General features: G+C 45.1%; 2 protein-coding genes across 11 annotated transcripts in view; one reads left to right on the top strand and one right to left on the bottom strand.

The window, feature by feature from the left end:
- PHF20 (PHD finger protein 20) overlaps positions 1-19,187 on the top strand; it is a 153,136-nt gene extending 133,949 nt beyond the window's left edge. For 6 of the 10 annotated variants that reach the window (XM_036246038.1, XM_036246039.1, XM_036246041.1 and 3 more), the window contains exons 16-18: positions 6,763-7,159; positions 8,494-8,677; positions 16,667-19,182. In XM_036246038.1, coding sequence (XP_036101931.1) covers positions 6,763-7,159; positions 8,494-8,677; positions 16,667-16,809 — 724 coding nt within the window. In that variant the 3' untranslated portion in view covers positions 16,810-19,182. Of the gene's footprint in view, positions 1-6,762; positions 7,160-8,493; positions 8,678-16,666 lie in introns of those variants that run through there. The other 4 variants (XM_036246046.1, XM_036246045.1, XM_036246044.1 and 1 more) reach the window with 4 other exon arrangements.
- Positions 19,188-20,748: 1,561 nt separating this feature from the next.
- Positions 20,749-21,729, bottom strand: SCAND1 (SCAN domain containing 1). The gene has a single exon (XM_036246051.1). The coding sequence runs from the start codon at positions 21,523-21,525 to the stop codon at positions 20,986-20,988; it is 540 nt and encodes a 179-aa protein (XP_036101944.1). The 5' UTR covers positions 21,526-21,729; the 3' UTR covers positions 20,749-20,985.
- Between the last annotated feature and the right edge of the window lie 244 nt (positions 21,730-21,973).

Here is a 21,973-nt window from a genome sequence, read left to right as displayed (position 1 = left end):
TCTCTCTCTAAAATCAATAAAGAAAAATATTTTTAAAAAAGATTATCATCTTAGCCCTGGCCAGTTTTGCTCAGCAGTTAGAGCATTGGCCCTGAGACCAAAGAATTGGCAGGTTCAATTCTGGTCAAGGGCATGTACCTCTGTTGCAGTTCATCCCTGGCCCTGCTTGGGGTCGTGTGGGTGACAGCCAGTCGATGTGTCTCTCTCACGTTGATGTTTCTCTCTCTGTCTGTCTCTCTCTTCCCTCCCTCCTTCCCACTCTATCTGAAGATAAATGGAAAAAATATCCTCGAGTGAGGATTAAAAAAAAACATTTACCATCTTAACCATTTTTTTTTATCCTCACCAGAGGACATTTTTCCATTTTTTTTTCAGATAGAATGGGAGGGAAGGAGGGAGAGAGAGAGAGAGAGAGAGAGAGAAACATTGACACATGAAAGGGATACATTGAGTGACTGCCTTCTGCACAACCCCAAACGGGGCCGGGGACAAACTGCAACCGAGGTATGTGCCCTTAGTGGGAACTGAACTCTGATATCTCTGGACCGCAGGCTGACTCTCTAACCGCTGAGTCAAACCGGCCAGGGCTTAACCATTTTTCATTGTACAGTTCAGCAGTGATAAGTGCATCCAATTTCCAGAACTCTTTTCCAGAGCTCTTTTCAGCTTATAAAACAGAAACTCTGTACTCATTAAATAACTTCTCTCCATTTTCCGTCCCCTAACCCTCTGGCAGCCACCACTCTACTTATTGTCTCTATGCATTTGACTACTATAAGTACTTCATTTGTCTTTATTTTTTAAATGTTTTTATTTATTTTTTTAGAGAGGAATGGAGAGGGGGAGAGAGAGAAACATTGATGAGAGAGAAGCATCAACATTAATCAGCTGTCTCCTGCACAACCCCTACTGGGGATGGTGCCTGCAACCTGGGCACATGCCCTGAATGGGAATCACACCAGTGATCTCTTGGTACATATGTTGATGCTCAACCACTGAGACATACCGGCTGGGCTAGGGATCCTACAGTAATTGTCTTTTTTATAACTGGTTCATTGTAATGTGCTCAAGTTTCATCTATTTTGTAACCTGTATTAAATTTCCTTTTTAATGCTAAATAATATTTCATTGTATATAATGCCACATTTTGTTTATCCATTCATCCTAAGCATCCTTGATTGGTAAACAAACTAAAAATGAAAGCTGTTGGAAGAGATATTATTGGTGGCAAGCCTGCTCTCTAGCATTGGGGTTGCTCAGTAAATATGCCTCTTGATGGTTTGCTCATATAGGAAAGATTTAGGCCTTTTGGAGCTGGACTTCTGGCTTTCAGTGGCCAGTGTTTGGAGTTAAATTGAGTGTGAATTCCCTTCTGTGGTTGCATTCTACATGTCAGGTGACCCAAGCTTATGTATACTCTGAGATAGACATGTGGCTCTTATTGGGGTCTGTTGGCTTTTATAGCCTACCCCTCTTTACCAAATAGGGCAACTGGGCCTTGAATGGGGCAGCCATTCTCCCCTGGTTTCTGGGGGTAGAGTCAGAACTAGAACTCAGGTTCTGACTTTTTTAATTTCTTCATCTCAGCAGTTCCATGAATTTTCTTTTGGTATTAGCACAATCTATGGTAGGGAAGGGTTCTCTTCTGTACAAATCTCTCCTTAAGTTCTCCCATGAACCTGCCCATAGGGTGCCATTTTATTATTATTTATATATTTATGTTTTTGTTAATCCTCACCCAAGAATATTTTTCCATTGAGTTTTAGATGGAGTGGAAGGGAGGGAGGGAGGGGAAGGGGGAGAGGGAGAGGGAGAGGTGAGGGGGGAACCATTTGGTGCCATTTTAGTTAAGTCATCAATAATGACAAACTAGTGCCATGAGCAAGTTAGACATGACAGGCTACTCTCCAACATGGTTTCCTTTGTGCTTACTAGTCTTGGAGGCCTCTTGGATTCAGGCAGAGTAGAGTATCAGAACCCTGAGATGGTAGAATGAAGGTCTGCTTTCTCTTGCATTCTGGTACACAGAGGCTGGGCTTCAAGTACTGGCATGACAAGGAGTAACAAGGCACATTCAGCAAGAGTGTATATTGGTTTGGGTGAAAGATAAGCTGCTATAACAAAGGCCTCCCCCAAATAGAAATTAAAGCAAAATGGAATTTTCTTTCTCACATTTTGCATGGTTCAGGGGTAGGTAGGGGTCCAGGCCAGGTATATAACCTTTCTCCAGGATTCCTTCTGGGGACTTAGGGAACTTGGGTTTCTTCTGTCTTATTCCTCTGGCATTCATTGGGATTATCCTCATCTCCATGGTTGAAGTAGTCTCATCTGTATCTCAACTATGCTCCAAACCTCAGGAGCAGGGGAGGGGGTAGTAGAAAAAGGGGGAACAAGCAGTTTTATGGATATACCTAACTTCAAGGGAAGCTAACCAGCTGTCTACGTGCCCTGATGAAACTCAGTAGTGAGGGTTGAGCTGGGTATAAAAGAAGAGGAGGATAGTGGCTGGGTTGATACTAGCTATTATTGTGACAGTATCTGTTGAGTCTAGCTGAATCTGACAGCCCTGAATAGGATGTCAGAGACTAGTTTTTCCTTCATATTTTATAAAACTGGAAAACTTTACCACATTTAAACCAAATGAATTTCTTCTTAATGAGATGCCAGAAATTGACTGAGGTAGGGGGGAAGGTGGTCCATGTGAGGGCCTAAAAAATCTTCAGGTGACTTCCGGTCAAGATGGCGGAGTAGATAAACGCGGTATCGCGTCCTCCCACAACCACATCAAAGTTACAACTAAACTACAGAACAACCATCATTCAAAACCGCCTGAAATCAAGCTGAATGGAAGTCCTACAACTACGGAATTAAAGCAGCAGCCACATCCAGACTGGTAGGAGGTGCGAGGGGTGGTGATGGCAGCGTCGCCGCAACGGGCTGATCCCTCACCCAAGTGTGGCGGATAAAAATCAGGAGGATACCTCGGCTGGGAAGGTCCTTCCTGAGGACTGAGGGGTCCCCGTCCCACACCAGGTGCCCCGCTCAGGGTTCCAGTGCCAGGAAGAGAAGTCCCCATAACTTCTGGCTGGAAAAAACCAGTGGGAACTGAGGCGTAGGGAGGCTGAAGCGGCTGGAGCCCCAGGCAGCTCCTTAAAGGGCCCGCGCACGGACTTATTGGACTCTCTCCCTCTAAGCTTGGAGGGGAGGCAGCTCGAGGGGCACCAGAGACATACAGGGAAGAACTGAGCTGTTTGGCACTGGAGCGAGGGCTGGAGAGGGGGCTTTCTCTGGGACAAATGTGCTGTAAGAGGCCTTTTGTTCCTTTGGTGAGCCCTTCCCTGGAGTGGCAGACAGTCGCCATATCTGGGACTCCAGCAACCTGGCTCACACTGGTAGCCCCGCTCTGGTGACTCCCTGAGGCCCCGCCCTGCCCCACCCAATTTTCAGGCCCACCCAAGCTGTTGCCAGTTGCTTAACCATAGGATTGGCCTGTCTTGAATCCTGCTTCAGGGTTTTCCGAAATTCTTTCAAACGAGCAGCATCTGGTCTCAGCAAGCCCCATACCTCTCATTAAGTAATACACTGAAACAAACACAGGGAGGCAGCCAAAATGAGACAAAGAAACAGGTCCCAAATGAAAGAACAGAACAAAACCCCAAGAAAAGAACTAAGTGAAATGGAGATAAGCAACCTAACAGGTGCTGAGTTCAAAATACTGTTTATAAGGATGCTCAATGAACTTAGTGAGAACCTCAGTGAACTTAGGGAGGGCCTCAAGAGCATAAAAAAGGACCAGTTAGAAATCATGGATGCACAGTTAGAATTGAAGGAGGCATTAACTGAAATAAAGAATAATTTACACAGCTTCAATAATAGAGTATGTAATTCCAAGGAGCAAACCATCGATTTGGAATATAAGGAAGCAAAAAATGCCCAATCAGAACAGCAAAAAGAAAAAAGAATCCAAAAAAATGAGGATAGTGTAAGGAGCCTCTGGGACAACTTCAAGTGAGCCAACATTCGCATCTTCGGGGTGCCAGAAGGAGAAGAGCAAGAACAAGAAATCGAAAACCTGTTTGAAACAATAATGGCAGCCCTGGCCGGTTTGACTCAGCAGTTAGAGCGTTGGCCTACGGTCCAGAGAGACCCGGGTTCGGTTTCCGCTAAGGGCATGTACCTCGGTTGCAGTTTGTCCCCGGCCCTGGTTGGTCTTGCGGGTGGCAGCCACTCGATGTGTCCCTTTCACGTCGATGTTTCTCTCTCTCTCTCTCTTCCTCTCTCTCCCTCCCGCTCTGTCTGAACAAAAAATGGAAAAAAAATGTCCTCGGGTGAGGATAAAAACAAAACAAAAAAGAAACAATAATGGCAGAAAACTTCCCTAACTTGGTGAAGGAAACAGACATACAAGTCCAGGAAGCACAGAGAGTCCCAAACAAGATGAACCCCAAGAGGCCCACACCAAGACACATCATCATCAAAATGCAAAAAGGTTCAAGACAAAGAGAGAATTTTAAAAGCAGCAAGAGAAAGGCAGCTAGTTACCTACAAGGGAGTTCTCATAAGGCTGTCAGCTGATTTCTCAAAAGAAACTCTGCAGGCCAGAAGGGAGTGGTAAGAAATATTCAGAGTGATGAAAAGCAAGAACCTACAACCAAGATTACTCCATCCTGCAAGGATGTCATTTAGAATCGATGGCCATATAAAAACTTTCCCAGACAAGAAAAAGTTAAAGGAGTTCACCACCACCAAACTGTTATTATATGAAATGATGAAGGGTTTTTTTTGAAGAAAAAGATAAAATATATGAACAAACACAATGACAATGAATACATATCTATCAACAATGGAATCTACAAACAAAATGAACAGGTAGCCCTGGCCGGTTTGGCTCAGCGGTTACAGCATCGGCCTGCGGTCCGGAGAGACCCGGGTTCTGTTCCCGCTAAGGGCACGTACCTTGGTTGCAGTTTGTCCCCAGCCCTGGTTGGGTCGTGTGGGTGGCAACCACTCGATGTGTCGCTTTCACGTCGATGTTTCTCTCTCTCTCTCTCCCTCTCATTCTATCTGAACAAAATATCGAGAAATGTCCTCGGGTGAGGATAAAAAAAAAAAAATGAACAGGTAGAACAGAAACATTCTCATAGATACAGAGAACATTTTTTTTTTTTATCCTCACCCGAGGACATTTTTCCATTTTTTTGTTCAGGTAGAGTGGGAGAGAGAGAGAGGAACAGAGAGAGAGAGAGAAACATTGATGTGAAAGGAACACATCGAGTGGCTGCCACCCGCACAACCGACCAGGGCCGGGGACAAACTGCAACCGAGGTACGCGCCCTTAGCGGGAACCGAACCCGGGTCTCTCAGGACCGCAGGCCGACGCTCTAACCGCTGAGCCAAACCGGCCAGGGCGATACAGAGAACATTTTGTTGGTTGCCAGTTGGGAGGGGGATTGGGGGAATGGGTGAAAACGGTGAAGAGATTAAGAAGTACAAATTCATTGCTAGACTGACAAACCTCAAAGGGAAAAGGGTTGGGGGGGGTGGGAAGAAATAAACCAAAGAACTTAAATGTATAACCAATGGACACAGACAGTGGTGTGGGAAAAGGCGGGAGGGGGGCGGGAGTAGGGAGGAGGGGGTCAATGGGGGAAAAATGTGGAACATCTGTAATACATTTTACATCCAACAATAAAGATTTTAAAATAAATAAATAAAGTAAATAGTTGTGGAAAGAAAAAAAAACAACCTTCAGGTAATGCTCCTGATTGTGAACTTTGCTCTATTTCTTTTCATTTGCGGAATCAGTCAGAGGATGTCCTTTTCCTTCTCACTGAAATGCCAGTGTTCCTGTCCTTGTTTCATATTCAGGAACCTTGTCTCTTCCAAATTAGATCTTCCATATTTAGAGCAGTGACTTTGTACTGGAATTAAATCTGATTTCTCCAAGCAATTCAGAAGAGGGTGTAGGGAGATCAGTTTAGCCATTGTATGTGGAGAAAAGATCTTGGGAGAGGGGGAGGTGGTCCCAGTATGTCTGTAACATGGATAGTCTCTCTTGACACCGATTCTGGATCTTCTTTCTTAGAAATATTGTTCCTTAAGTAGCCTGGCAGATTTTTTTTTTTCTTTTTTGTTTTTTAGAGAGAGAAGAAGGGAGAAGGAGAGAGAGATAGAAACATCAATGAGAGAGAACATCGATTGGCCGCCTCCTGCATGCCCCCAACTGGGGATTGGGCCCACAACCTGGGCATGTGCCCTGACCAGATGACCTATTCCATTTCTCTAGGAAGGCTTCAGTAAAGTGTGTATGTGTGGGGGTACCCATGTGTGGGAGTTAAGCTTGTGCTTTCCTGCTGGTCAGTGTTCCTCAGCTGGGGCTGGGAAGGTACTGTTGACAATTATACCGTGGGATAACCCTGTGTGGGATTGTCCCAAGCATTACAGGATGTTTAGCATCCTTGAAGGCTATAAATCAAATGCCAGTAGTACCTGTCAGAAGGCCCCCACACCTTTCTACATATTTGTGAACAAAATGTGAGTAGCATCTGTCCGTCTTCCCACTCACTGCAAGTGTACACAGTGGGAGCTTGCCTAGAAGTGATTTCCTCAGAGACTGGATTTCCATTCCCTCTTCCTTGGCAAAGGGTGGTATGTGACCAGGTGGGAGCTCTTTTCCCTGTTGGGAGAGTGTTTGGGAACTGAGAAGTCCCTGCAGTGGTTCCACTTACTCCATACCCCTTTCCATGTTTGCCCTCCCCACAGAAGCAGGGAGCATCCTGATCTGCAGCTGTGGTGTCAGCCTTGGAAACAGCACTCAGGGGATGGGAGAGCTCATTCCAGACACATCCAGGTCACTGAAGCCAAGAGCAAGGAGGAAGCCCCAAGTTGTAGAACTTTGAATGGGGCAGCGGAGAAACCCCTACCCCTGCCCCGGTCTATGGAGGAGTCATATATCACCAGTGAGCACTGCTACCAGAAACCCCGCGCCTATTACCCTGCTGTGGAGCAGAAGCTAGTGGTGGAGACCCGGGGCTCGGCCCTCGATGCAGTCAACCCCCTCCATGAAAATGGTGACGATTCCCTCTCCCCGCGCCTGGGCTGGCCTCTGGACCAAGATAGGAGCAGGGGGGACATTGACCCCAAACCTAGCTCCCTAAAGGTATATGGCTTGCTTGTACTTGTTCTTAGTTCAGTGTTTGATTGCTTGTAAATTCTCCTTTTAGGGAAAATGTTTATTATAAGATTGCATTTATTGTAAAATTGTTTTAAATGTGCTTATCACAGGTATTTTTTGTTTTCTTTTAAAATTGGTGCAAAGTCAGGAGAGTCCACTTAAACTAAAGATCATTGGTTCTGGGAAATACCCACAAAAGGGCATAGTCAATAGGGGTGGGGGTGGAGAGGTGGGAAGTAGCAAGGAGAAAAGAGTTGATTGGGACTTGATAAATGGAATCAGGTTAGGAAAATGAGTTTTTTTGTTTTTGTTTTTAATACAATTTATGTTCTAATTGCACCTAAGTGCTAATTCTTAGCATGAGCCAAGAATGAGTCAAGTGTTGTGTTAAGCATAAATTTTTCAATACAGTTTGGTGATAGCTTTACTTGAACAGCCCTGACATAAGAACAGTCTGTTTTGTCAAAATATTTGCAAGTTTCATCAGTTTTCCCAAGAGCCACTCTTTATTTTTTTGTTTTTCAAGTCATTCTTTTCTGGAACCCCCTGTGTCATCCTCTTGCTAAAGTTGTCATCTTTAACTGTTCACTGGTCTCGGTCTACCCTATCCTCATTTGTCAGTGAGGCTCTGAGTGATTTGAAAACTTCTTACCCACGTCATCCTTACCTTCCCAGAATTGTGGGTCAATATCATCAATGTTAAATACGTTGCTGCTTGTTGGTGAGAGGGAGCTTCCTAAATTATAAGGAAATGCTGGGCTTGAACAAGGCAGGCAGGGTTAAAAATCTCTTTCTTTGATGGCAGCCTGACATTAGGCCATCAATATAATGCAAATTGTATTATACATCTCTTATATAATTTCATCCTCATGAAAATTTAAAGTAGGTTTTACTGCTTCTATCTTGCACATAAGGGAACAGCTTGGAGAGATGAAATAACTTAGCCAGGTTCACGCATTCAGCAAGACACAGAGCTAGGACTCTTGTCTGATTCCCACATATTAATCCTTGTCTATACTCGCCCTACTATACTCTGATCTCAGGGCTCGGAAAGCCATTCTGTGAAGCCATGTCAGGCCTGGGGCATTGGGAGAAACAGCCATGGGGTCCTTTGAGCCAGAGGTCTGTGAAGCCTCGGAGTGGTTGCAGTTGGTACAGCAGGCATGTTTCTGGCCAGTGCCCAAGAGAGAGGGAGGAGAGAGAGAGATTTAAAATATTCAAACTGCAACTGGTTTTTAGATGGTGTTAACCACTGGCTGGTTGGGGAAGGGGCTGAGACCTGTCTCCGCTCAGTAACTTAAATTTTGTTGTGTCCCCAGGTGAGGGAATACATCTCCAAAAAGGTCATATCAGAGGAAGCCCCTGTGCAGAAGTTGCTGGACAGAGGTGGAGAGGGGCTGCTGAGCTCCCAGCACCAGTGGCAGTTTAACCTGCTCACCCACGTAGAATCTCTTCAGGATGAAGTCACGCATAGGATGGACTCCATTGAGAAGGAGCTGGATGGTAGGTCTCCTCCCTAGCTCTCTGTCTGTTGGTAGGCACTATGAGCTTGCCAGGATGCACTGCTTTCTGAACTCCCTTATCTGGCCCAGGGACAACTATATTCTTGCCTCCTCTTCTTTTCAGTATTGCCCACCTCCATTCTTTCCAGATGGACCAAATTTTTAGTATTTATTGGGTACTTCTAAGGTCTGCCTGATGTTAGGGGTCCTGCCTCACTTGCCCAGTCCCTTCTGCATAAGAGTAGCTAGGTTCAGCCTACAGGCAGTGTGCAAGTTGAGTAAATCTTTACCAGCCAAATTCTTAATTGAGTTTTTAGGATATCTGAGGATTAATCTGAAAACAAACAAAACACCTTTTTATTTTACCTCTTTATAAAATCTAAAATGCACCCTTCTCCATATAAGAGATTTAAGAACTTGACTGAGTCATTTGTGTAGCCCCTGGGTATTTCTCCCAGATGGACTTGGAGGACAGAACTTGTAATGACGAATATGATCAAGTTCAGTCCCTTTTGATCCCCAGGAAGTTGCCAGTTTGGTTTTTCAAGACAAAATTTCTCCTTGATTGTTCACTTATTTTCTAATTATTTGTTTCATCCTTAAAATGGAGCCTGATTTAGGAATAAATGTTCGCCCAGCCGGTGTGGTCAGTGGTTGAGCATTGACCCATGCACCAAGAAGTCATTGGTTTGATTCCGGGTCACCGCACATGCCCAGGTTTTGGGCCCAGTCCCCAGTAGAGGGCATGCAGGAGGTGGCTAGTTGCTGTTATCTCTCATTGATGTTTCTATCTCTCTCTCCCTCTCCCTGCCTCTCTAAAATTAATAAAAAGAAATGTTCTGTTTGAGGATTCTGAGTATATTCAAGCTATTATTACTTTAATTGGGGATATGAAGTAACTCAAAAAATGCCATATGTTACACAAGGTAAGGTCATGAGGTGTGGCCAGGACGGGTGTATGGCTGAGGCCATGCTAGGGAAGAACTGTTGTGAGGGGAAGCAATAACAGGGAGGCTTCCTGGAACTCCAGGGACTGAAGCAGAACCTCGAGGAGAGTACTGTCTTCTGCTGGAGAGGAGGTAACTCAGAGTGAATGATGAGACGACTAGGTTCTACTGGAAAATGGATTGCTGCATTAGAGGATAGTGTGTGTGAGAGAGAGAGAGAGAGACCGACACTGAGACCTACATGCCCTCATGCTTATGTCTTGTCCCTGAGGCAAATCTGAGGAAATGGGAATAGGAGGCTAATCTAGGGTCCACTGTGAGGACATTTCTAGAAGGGGGAGTATTTCTCTCTCATTTACTCCTAAAAAGTTGCTTGGGCTCCTTAGAATGATAACCGGTGTCATTGTGAAAACCCTATTAGATTGCTGAAAGAGGATTGAAGGTCAGACTGAAGATTGTGGATTTTGAGAGAATGGCAGTAGGACTGGCCCTGGGTCTCTGAGAGGAGGCTTAGCACCGTGGAAACAGGGTGAAAAGCATTCTGTTATTGCCAAAAGAACTTGCTCTTAGGGGAGAAGTAAGAGCCTGTCTATTTCTTACTCATTGACTTACCCATCCCATGCAGCTTGGGCAGTATGGCAAGAATGATAAGTCTGGGCTCCCTTCTCTGGCCTTCCAGAGGACTTCTTATGTTGTGTCCTGCCGATTTGGGGCCACATAACTCTGTTCGTGTTCTAATATTCCAGGCCCTGGGAGGTACCAAGGAAGCATGAAAATCAATTATAAAGTTTAAAGATTTTATTCAGATAAACAGACTTTTACATTGTATTTAACTCATTCATCAGAATCCTACTATAGTAGGGACTGAACTCTTCAGTTCATTTAAATACCATCTAGATAAGCTTTTAGAGACTTGCGGTCAAGATGGCGGTGTAGGTAAAAGCTGTATCGTGTCCTCCCACAACCACATCAAAGTTACAACTAAACTACAGAACAACATTATTCAAAACCTCCTGAAGTCAGGCTGAATGGAAGTCCTACAACTATGGAACTAAAGCAGCAGCCACATCGAGACTGGTAGGAGGGGTGGAGGCGGAAGGGCTGATCCCACACCCACGTGTGGCGGATAAAAATCAGGACACCTCGGCTGGGAAGACCTCCCTGAGGACTGAGGGGTCCCTGTCCCACACCAGGCGCCCTGCTCAGGGTTCCAGTGCCAGGAAGAGAAGTCCCTGTAACTTTTGGCTGGAAAAACCAGCGGGAACTGAGGCTCAGGGAGGCTGAGGCGGCTGGAGCCCCAGACAGCTCCTCTTAAAGGGCCCGCGCACGGACTTACTCAGACTCAACTTCCTCTAAGCTTGGAGAGTAGGCAGCTCGAGGGGCGCCAGAGACATACAGGGAAGAACTGAGCTGTTTGGCATTGGAGCGAGGTCTGGAGAGGGAGCTTTCTCCTGGTCAGACATGCTCTCAGAGGCCTTTGTTCCTTTGGTGAGCCCTTCCCTGGGGCGTCAGACAGCCGCCATATCTGGGACTCCAGCAAGCTGGTTCACATTGGTTGCCCTGCCCTGGTGATTCCCTGAGGCCCCGCCCCACCCAACTTTCAGGCCCACCCAAGCTGTTGCCAGTTGCTTAACCATAGGATTGGCCTGTCTTGGATCCTGCTACAGGTTTTCCTAAATTCTTTCAAACAAGCAGCATCTGGTCTCAGCTAATCCCATACCTCTTGTTAAGTAATACATAGAAACAAACACAGGGAGGCAGCCAAAATGAGACAAAGAAGCAGGTCCCAAATGAAAGAACAGAACAAAACCCCAGGCAAAGAACTAAGCGAAATGGAGATAAGCAACCTAACAGGTGCTGAGTTCAAAATACTGCTTATAAGGATGCTCAATGAACTTAGTGAGAACCTCAGCGAACTTAGTGAGGGCTTCAAGAGCATAGAAAAGGACCAGTCAGAAATGAAGGAGGCACTAACTGAAATAAAGAATAATTTACACAGATTCAGTAGTAGGGTAGGTAAAGCCAAGAAGCAAACCATCGATTTGGAATATAAGGAAGTAAAAAACACCCAATCAGAACAGCAAAAAGAAAAAAGAATCCAAAACAATGAGGATAGTGTAAGGAGCCTCTGGGACAACTTCAAGCGAGCCAACATTCACATCTTGGGGGTGCCAGAAGGAGAAGATCGAGAACAAGAAATCAAAATCCTATTTGAAACAATAATGGCAGAAAACTTCCCTAACTTGGTGAAGGAAACAGACATACAAGTCCAGGAAGCACAGAGAGTCCCAAACAAGATGAACCCCAAGAGGCCCACACCAAGACACATCACATCATCATCAAAATGCAAAAAGGTTCAAGACAAAGAGAGAATCTTAAAAGCAGCAAGTTACCTACAAGGGAGTTCCCATTAGGCTGTCAGCTGATTTCTCAAAAGAAACTTTTCAGGCTAGAAGGGAGTGGCAAGAAATATTCAGAGTGATGAAAAGCAAGAACCTACAACCAAAATTACTCTATCCTGCAAAGCAATCCTCTAGAATTGATATCCAAAGAGTTTCCCAGACAAAAAAAAGTTAAAGGAATTCACCACCACCAAACCGTTATTATATGAAATGATGAAGGGTCTTCTTGAAGAAAAAGATAAAATATATGAACAAACACAATGGCAATGAATACATATCTATCGACAATTGAATCTACAAACAAAATGAACAGGCAGAACAGAAACATTCTTATACAGAGAACATTTTGTTGGTTGCCAGATGGGAGGGTGGTTTGAGGAATGGGTGAAAAAGGTGAAGGGATTAAGAAGTACAAATCGGTTGCTAGACTGACAAACCTCAAAGGGAAGGAGGTAGTGGGGTGGGAAGCAATAAACCAAAGAACTTATATCCATACCCAATGGACACAGACATCAGTGTGGGAAAAGGCGGGAGGGAGGTGAGAGGGGGGCGGGAGTCAATGGGGGAAAAATGAGGAACATCTGTAATACATTCAACAATAAAGATTAAATAAATAAATAAATAAATAAATGAAATAAACTTTTATAGGAATTTGGATACAGTACTACTTTAACAAATGCCTACTAAGCTGTTATATTAACAGATATATGTTTTAAAAATGTCATTGTTTTCGTATTAATCATTATTTAATAATTTATGTAGTTCCAAAAACAGTATCGTAAGACTAAAAGACAAAACATGTTTAATAACCATGACAATTGTGAATCTTTTAGCATTGAAACTATTATTTTTGCCCTGGCCAGATTGCTCAGTTGGTTAGAGCATTATCCCAGTATGTCAAGGGTGCGGGTTCCATCCCCTGTCAGAGCACATACAAGAAGCAACCAATGAATGCATAAGTGAGTGGAACAACAAATTGATGTGTCTCTTTCTCTCTCCAATATCAGTAAATAAAAAGTAAAATTATATATATATATAATTTTAAGAAAATATGTTACTTTAGAGAGCATTGTCTCTATCTAATTGGTCTGAGTGTATTTGAAATGAAATGTGCTTTGGTTGTAGTCAGTGTATTTCTGAGAAGTTGTTTATATTTTTATTTTTTGTTAATCTTCACCCAAGAATATTTTTTCCATTGATTTTTTTTTTTTTATTTAAGAGAGAGTGCAAGGGAGGGAGGGACAGGGGGTGGGGGAGGAAGGAGAGAGAGAGAGAAAGAAACATCAATGTGAGAAAGACACATTGATTGATTGCCTCCCACACCTGCCCTGGCCGGTGCTGGGGATGGAAACTGCAGCTCAGGTACGTGCCCTTGACTCAGAATTGAACCTCTGACCATTCGGTGCACGGGCCAACGCTCTAACCACTGAGTCACACTGGCCAGGGCTGTTGAGCTTTTTTTTACTTTTTTTTTTTTTTTTTAATTTATTTATTTTTATCTTCACCTGAGGACATTTTTTCATTTTTTGTTCAGATAGAGTGGGAAGGAGAGAGAGAGAGAGAGAGAGAAACACCAACATGAAAGAGACACATCGAGTGGCTGCCTCCCACACGACCCAACTAGGGCAGGGGACAAATCACAACCGAGGTATGCGCCCTTAGTGGGAACCGAACCTGGGTCTCTCTGGACCACAAGCCAATGCTCTAACTGCTGAGCCAAACTGGCCAGGGCCTGTTGAGCTTTTTAAGAGAAAAACTTAGGGTGACAGTCCAGCACATGGTATGAATAAAAGGCTGACCTGCTGGATGCTGGGATCTAGAGGAGATGCATTTGGCTGTCATAGATCTGGGTCTGGTCTTCAGCCCAATAGATCTAGTGAAGGCTTGCACTGTAGAGGCTCTAAGCAATCACACTCAGCTTCTCAGATTCTTCTAGTCTGCATACTGGGGCTCTTTCTCCCTTTGCATGCCTCCTAGGTCACCACAGTGTTGGGGGATATCTTTGGTGTACCTGGAATTATATCTGAGGTAGTTATAGTAACCTAAAAGAGGGTCTCTAAGCACTTGTAGGGTCATCTTGCCAGGGACAGTGTCTGTGTTTGTCTGTCTCTCTTTCTTTCTTGGAATCAACCCAGCCTGACTACCTCTTCTTCAGACTTACCTAGGTGGGCTCTTCCAGCATTGTTTTCGGGTCTTTTCTCCCTTATGCTGAGTAGTGCACTGTCTCCTGCTAGTTTTTAAGACTTATTGAAACTGGTCACTATTGAGTTTTTCTTGCTCAGGAGGTCACTAGTCACTCTCATGTGACTTTGATCCTTTACTTTGGTTTTCAGTTTCAGACCAGGTCTGAGAAGGCAGTCTTGTTTTTTATTTTTTATCTCTATTGATTAGAGAGAGAGGAAGAGAGAAAGAGAGAGAAACATTAATGAGAGAGAACATTGATTGGCCACCTCCTACGTGCCTCCCGCTGGGGATTGGGCCCACAACCTGGGCATGTGCCCTGACTGGGAGTCGAACCGGCAGCCTTTTGGTGCATGGGTCGATGCTCAACTACAGCCACATCAGCAGGGCTATTTTTTTATTTTTATATTTATTTATTTTTTAGTTAATCCTCACCGAGGATATTTTTTCATTGATTTTTATTTTATTTTTTTTTAGATAGAATAGAAGAGAGGGACCGAAGGAGGGGGGAAAGAGAGAGAGAGAGAAACATTGATGTGAGAGAGACACATTAATTGGTTGTCTCCCTCACGACTCTTGACTGGATCAAACCTGCAACCCAGGTATGTGCTTTTGTCCAGGAATTGAACCACTGACGCTTTGGTTCTCTGGCTGATGCTCGAACTGCTGAGCCAACCCAGACAGGGCATTTTTAAAATTATTTTCAAGTCCTTGTACTTGTTAGGATCAGGAGGAGGGAAGGTGTTTCCTCTTTGGAACCCCCAAGTACCAACAAGAAATCTGATGGAGGCAGGTGAGCTCTGCAGAGATGGAGCAATCAGTGGGACATTTCGCCAGACTATTCCCACATTTTCTTACTGCCTCTGTTGAGTGCCTGCTATGTTCCATACACAGTTGTGTGTTAGAGATATCATGGTGAGCAAGGCAGACTCTGCCTCTGCCTTCATGGTAGAGACAGAGCTTGATCTTGTGGTAAAAACATTTTAAATATGCTTTATTGAGCCTGGTCAGTGTGGCTCAGTGGTGGAGCATCACCCCATGCACCAAGAGGTCACGAGTTTGATTCCCGGTCAGGGCACATGCCCAGGTTTGTAGGCCCAATCCCCAGTGGGGGGGGCATGGAGGAGGCGGCCAGTTGATGTTCTCTCTCATCGATGTTTCTCTCTCTCCTTTCCTCTCTTTCTAAATCAATAAAGGAAAAGAAAAAAAAATATATATATATATTGTTCTATTGATTTTTAGAGAGAAAGGGAGGGAGAGAGAAACATCGACATTAGAAACATTGATCAGTTGCCTCCCACATGTGCCCTGACCAGGAATCAAACCTGTGACTTTTCATTGCACGGTTGACACTCAACCAACAGCCACACCAGCCAGGGCGATAGAGACAGATATTAAATCATCCCATTATATATGAACACAAACTATGGTAGGTGCTCCAAAGGAGAACATGAAATAGTGTAGCACTCATAACGCAGGGACCAGACTCAAGGTGTAGAGCTGGGAAAGGTTTCCCTGAGAAGTAACTTGCAGAAAACAAAAGGATTTTGAAAGGTGGGAAGGAAGGTGGAGGGCTGGATTTGAGGAGAGAGGATTGTGTGTGTGGCTGCAAGGTGCTTGAGAAAGCCTTCTAGACTCTAGAGCTGCACTAATAAAGTAGTAGTCACTTGCTTTGTGTGTGGCAGTTTAATTAAAATCTAAATCAGTTTTTTTTATATTTTATTTATTGATAGAGACGGCAGGATAGAGAGAAGAGAAACATCGATTTGTTGTTCCATGTATTTATGCATTTATTGGTTGATTCTTATATGTGCCCTGGCTGGGGATTGAACCCTCAATCTCGGTGTATTGGGATGATGCTCTAACCAACTGAGCTACGCATCCAGGGCAAAGTGGAATACAACTGAAATTCAGTTTCTCATTAGCACTAGCCACGTTTTATTTTTATTTTTTGGTTAATCTTTACCTGAGGTTATTTTTCCATTGGTTTTTAGATAGAGTGGACGGGAGGGAGGGACAGGGGTTGAGAGAGAAAGAGAAACATCAATTGGCTGCCTCCTGTACGACCCTGGCTGGGGCTGGGGATGAACCCTTCGGTCCACTGTCCACAGGCTGACGCTGCAACCACTGAGCCAACTAGGCCAGGGCCCTAGCCACATTTTAAATGCTTAGTAGTTACATATGGCTGGTGGCTGCTATATTCAGCAACACAGACAGACCATTTCCATGTTGCAGAAAGTTCTTTTTGACTACACTGCTGTATAGCATTTGAGCGTTGTCTAGGAGTAATACTTTGTATAGAGGGTGATGTGTCAATGTTGCCAGAACTGGCCCTTCCTTCCTGTTCTCTACAAGTGGTCAAATGAAATACAGTGTTGAAATTGGTGCTGAAGTTCTTGACAGTCTTTCATGTCAAGTGTTGGGAATTCACTGGATCTTCTCTCTCTCTTTTGCTTACAGTGTTGGAGAGCTGGCTGGACTACACTGGGGAACTGGAGCCCCCGCAGCCACTGGCCAGGCTTCCGCAGCTCAAGCATTGCATTAAGCAACTGCTGACGGACCTGGGCAAGGTGCAGCAGATTGCGCTGTGCTGCTCAACATGAAACTGGGCACCCAAAACAAATGGGGGCACAATTCGGGGGCGCTTGCAGGAGGAACTTTGCATTTTAAAATAAATAAACCTAGCATGCCGAATGCACGTGACACCGACTGACTTCAGGGATCTGGGCAGATGGGGTGTGATGGACATTGGACAAAGAGGCCATTTTGGCTGCTGGAGGGCAGGGCACTCTGATCTCAGAGCCTACCAAGAAGGTAGCAAATAGACTCTTGGGATTCCCTTTTGTGCACGTCGTTGGATGGCGAGTGAGTCTTTTTGCACAAACTTCACTTGAAATCGTGCCACTGATGATAAATGGAATGAGAGCCAAAAAAGTTTCATTGGAAACAGTTGTAGATTCAACTTGCAGCTTATTTAATTGACTTTTCTGTCAGGTTGGGGCACATGCCAAGCCTCTGGTTTCTGCCTGGCATGGATTTAGGCAGCAGGTATCATTTTCATTTTTCCGGCTTCATGGGAATGTCATGACTTCACCATTCTGTGGAGATTGGGGAGAAGCAGAGGCCTTGGCTGCCCTGCCTTCTTCGTAGGACTCCACTTTTCTCACTACATCTCTTGCATGACTTCATGGTACTGGGGACAGATTTTGTATGCTTTCACCCCAGAGTTGGCTGGGTTGTGTGTTGTATAGCAGAGCCCATACAGCCTGTGGAGGAACTAGAATCTCACTGTTCTAGGAATCTAGGAGGAATTCCAAACTGAAGCAGGCAGGGTCTGGAACCCAAAGGACAGCATTTTCTATCCACTTAATATTGACAGCTTCCCAGTTCTATTTAATGTCCAAAAGTGTTTCCCAAAATTTTGAACTCTTTCACTGTAAAGATTTGTTACAAAGAATGTGGTTTGAGGAATTACCTTATTTTATATTGTTGTAAACAAATCTCAGATTCTACATGTGCCGCTTTCCTCCTTCCCTGAAGGGTATATGTTCAGTAATGGCATTTTCAGAATTGTTTTAATATACTTTAACACGTTAAATTTCCTGTTTGTATTATTTTGTGAGATCAAGGTGATAATGCTGCTTAAGGTCCAGGTATAGTTTGTACCTTTTGAGACAATATTTGTTACTCTTGCAGGTTACGGTTCCACATGTAATTGTTATATTGTTATTTTTCCTTACTAGGCAAAGTTAAAGAAAATGTTCCATGTTTTGAGGAGTGACCTGTTTCACCATTTAGTTTTCTTATCACTAAAGGCAAAAAGCAAAGCACAGTTGTCCATTAACACTCACAAGTTAATTATGGGTTTATGAATCTGTAATGTTATATGCTGAAATATTTACTATGTAAACGTGAAGTAGCCAATATCTCAATAGCAATGACAGTATATCCAGCAATCTGTAGAATGGTTAGGCTTTAAGGCTCAGGTCATTGTGGTCATGAAGGCCTCTGTACTAAGATCTGTTTTAGGGAATGCTGTCCAGTGATTTGTTCACCATGTGATATAAAATAAACTTAGGACAAGTTGACCTGCTGTAGCTTATCCATCAGAAGGAATACATGTAGCTATGACATCTGTAATAAAGCTGACACAATTCCTCTACAAGAGGCTGTTTCCCGTTGCTAATGTTGGTGTTTCTGGTATAGGAAGAAACGCTCCAGGAGTGTGCATGGCATCTATGTTTTGCATAATTTATCAGACAGCGACATTATAAGAACGGTGTGATGCTTGTCTGAAAAGGGAAGAAACAGGATGGTTTTCTGTAGCCACAACTGTGAGGTATGATGATTTGTATTACTGAATTACTGATTTTTTTCTCTTTAAATTTGAGCATCACATTTGGGGAAGCTGTAACTTTAAGGTAGTTAATCTCATGTGTTTTTCAAAGATGGAATCAGAAACTAACTGAACTACCCTAATTTTGTCCATTAATTGGCGTATTAAGTTCTGTAAAGAAAATTCATTTCACTCATTGTGACTTTTGTCCTTAGGGAAGCAGGGATGACTCCAAGTTCTGGTAACCTCAGTGTGCTTCCCTGATTTAAAGCCATTTTGAGGGGCTCCATCCTCATTCCTGGGTCAAGCTGAATAAACCCCAAGTTGGAGCACTGGAAACTGTTATTTGCAAATATTACTGTTACCATTTAGAAATATTTACACTACCTAAGTTTTATTTTGAGTAAACTATCCACCTTTAAAAAAAAATTGCCTTGACAAACAGTTCCGGTTTGACTAATCATTTTGTTTCTTTAAGTGATAAGAGTATATGCAAGGTGGACCCTTGATGAGCCAACATTGCACTGTGGATACATATCTATGTTTACGCGCTATTAGAACAGAAGGCGCTGTATATAGAGATGTTGCTTTGAAGCAATATTTGCAAAACATGCAAACTTCTGTATCTGTATTTGGAAAAAATAAAACAGGTTTTTGTTGCTATGTTTGTCATGTTATTGAATTAAATTATTAATATGCATTATTTAACTTTCTATAAACATTATTATTAATCCTCATGCGAGATTATTTTTCCATTGGTTTTTAGAGTGGAAGGGAGGGAAGAAGGGAGAGAGGAACAATGATTGGTTGCCTCCTGCATGACCCCTACTGGGCCCGGGATTGGAACCTACTGCCCAGGTACATGCCCTTGATCAGGAATCAAAACTGGCAACATTATCCCCACCCCCACCCCAGGTCCTCCAGTGGAGGCTCTAATGGCAGAGCCAAACCAGCCAGGACTATAAATAAACATCTTTTAAAGGAAGTCAGCTTTTATATTCTAAACAGATTTAACTTCTGCAGGGAAGGAGATAGATACAAGTTCAAGATCCTAAATCCCAAGAAAGTATGCAACACTTCTGAATTCATTTAAGTGTCTGTAATGTTCAAAAGTAAAATGCCCCACACCAGCCTCTGGCCCAGGTTTAGCTCATGCTATGTGGTGTGAACTTAAGCTTATCGGATTTTGATTATTGAAAGAAGTGCAAGGAAGACAACTTTGGCCTTCCTGACAAGAGGTGGCACCTACTACTGCATTTAGGATCCTTCTGAGACCAATCCAAACTGCCTGTGGACCCCAATTAGCTCCTTTCTGGTGGGGTTGAAGACTTAAGGAACAGAGTAGGCTTTTAGATTTCACAGAAGAGCTCCCCTAATCCCAAATCCCTTTCTAAACAATTATGCTTATTTTAATATAAATGGGCCCTGGCCGGTTTGGCTCAGCGTTGGCCTGCGGTCCAGAGAGACCCGGGTTCGGTTCCCGCTAAGGGCACGTACCTCCGTTGCAGTTTGTCCCCGGCCTTGGTTGGGTCGTGCGGGAGGCAGCCACTCGATGTGTCTCTTTCACGTCCATGTTTCTCTGTCTCTTCCTCTCTCTCCCTCCCACTCTATCTGAACAAAAAATGGAAAAGTGTCCTCCGGTGAGGATAAAAATAAGTAAGTAAATAAATAAATGGGAGGTGGTTGAAGAGAAAATGTATAGCTCCAGCAATATAAAAGATCACACTAGTTCTGCTTAAATCCTTCTAGAGGCCTAAAATTTGGCAAGGAAGGTGTCTGGAGGCTTAAACCAGAGCTAACAAGAACTGGCCTATCTCTATATAAAGACCTGCTCTGAAACATTAAAATAGCCCTGTAGTTTGGACCTTTTGGGAATCTGTGCCCATAGAGCAGGCTACTGGAGCAAGTTGGTAGCAGTGTTGGTCCAGAGGTAGCCAGGTAAGCAATCATTTAATAGAGCCAGCTGTTAGCCTGTTCAATGCCACAACCTACCTAACAAGGCAAGATGTGTCACTATTTTCTCAGGAAAACAAGCTCAGATTCCAGCTAGAGAGAGGTAGGGGGGAATATGGAGCCCTGAGGCTCTACCGAAACAAAGGACGCCCAAGCGGGGTCCTGGGAAGCGTGCAGAAAAATGTCCCAGATGTGGCGAATGCTCAGGCCTAGCCAACACGTAATGATCCCACAAAAGCCAACGAAGGCCAAATGAAGAGGAAACAAAGGCTTTATTCTCATGGGCACTCAACTTGGATTTACCACTAGCCAGAAACAAAGTTGGAAATAAGCTCGAGAAATAAACCCAGTAAAGAACAAAAGGGCCACATCGGACTACAGAGGCTGCCAAATTCGTTTTTCATTAATGTGGAGTGGAGAGCGAGGCTTAGGCCCCAGGACCCGATCAAGGCTCCAGTCCAGAGAGCGCCCTGACCAGGCCGCCCGCCGTTCAGCCGGTGATGCGAACATCGGTGCGGCGGCGAAGCCTCGCACCGCCACGGGCCCGCACCGCCTCGGGCAAGATGGCGAGCAGCTGCTCTTGCACCAGCATCTCTACGATCTGCTCCTTCGTGCGGATGTCGGGTCGCAGCCACTGGCGAGAGAGCTCTCGTAGCTGCCGGAACGCCTCTCGTGGGCCTGCCGCGTCTCGGTAGCGGAACTGTCGGAAACGCTGGCGGAACGTCTCCGGGCCGGGCCGGGAGCCGCCAAGGCCTGAGGAGCGCGGAGTGGCTTCAGCAGGCGGCACGGACCCCGGGGGTGCGGGCCCGACAGGCAGCTCCAGGGCCGCGGAGGCAGCCGTGGGAAGCGGCAGAATCGCTTCGGGGGCAGCGGCGATGGGGCTGGAGGGTTCAAGTGGTGGTGCCTCAGGAGTCGAAGAGGAGCCCTCAGAGTTACGCTCCGGGCCTGAGCTGAAGCCGGCTCCTTCCTCTTTATCCGAAGGCGGCGCGGAGCTCACCGTGGCCGCCACGCCCGGATCGGTCGCTTCCATGACTCCGGCTCTGGGCGTCCGACGGCTGCGGGCACAGCACTACGTCTGCGGGGCGGAGTAGGAAAGGGGACGTTTACCGCTAAAGGGTAGAGCCTGCGCTACCCGGAAGCAAGCGGCCGCTGGCACGAAGGAGAGCGCACCGAAATCACCCACAGCAGCGAAGCGCTCGAATGGACGGACGGACGAAAGCGGAAGATTCCGCCAGCGTCTCTATGATGAGCTCCGCGCACGATCGCCCGGAAGCCGTGTCCGGGTGGCAGAAAGCGGCGCCCCCTAGCGTTGGCGAGTCGCGTCATCAGGCGGCGGCGACTGCGGCGTCGCGGGCCAATCTAAGTGTGCAGTGGCTTCATTGGGATGCTGGTGCCTCCAAGCACCGGTTCGAGCAGCAGTCCGAGTTGGTGGATGGGGAGGCATCGGAGGAAGGGCTGGAGGCGGAGGCGGAGCCGGA

The sequence above is a fragment of the Molossus molossus genome, unplaced genomic scaffold (assembly GCF_014108415.1).
Source record: "Molossus molossus isolate mMolMol1 unplaced genomic scaffold, mMolMol1.p scaffold_m16_p_6, whole genome shotgun sequence".
Classification (NCBI taxonomy): domain Eukaryota; kingdom Metazoa; phylum Chordata; class Mammalia; order Chiroptera; family Molossidae; genus Molossus; species Molossus molossus.
Note: the sequence above shows the minus strand (reverse complement) of the source record. Positions and strands in the feature narration are given on the sequence as shown.

What these genes read in the sequence shown, in the direction of transcription:
- SCAND1 (XM_036246051.1), bottom strand. Translation starts at nt 21,525, where the DNA reads ATGGAAGCGACCGATCCGGGCGTGGCGGCCACGGTGAGCTCCGCGCCG.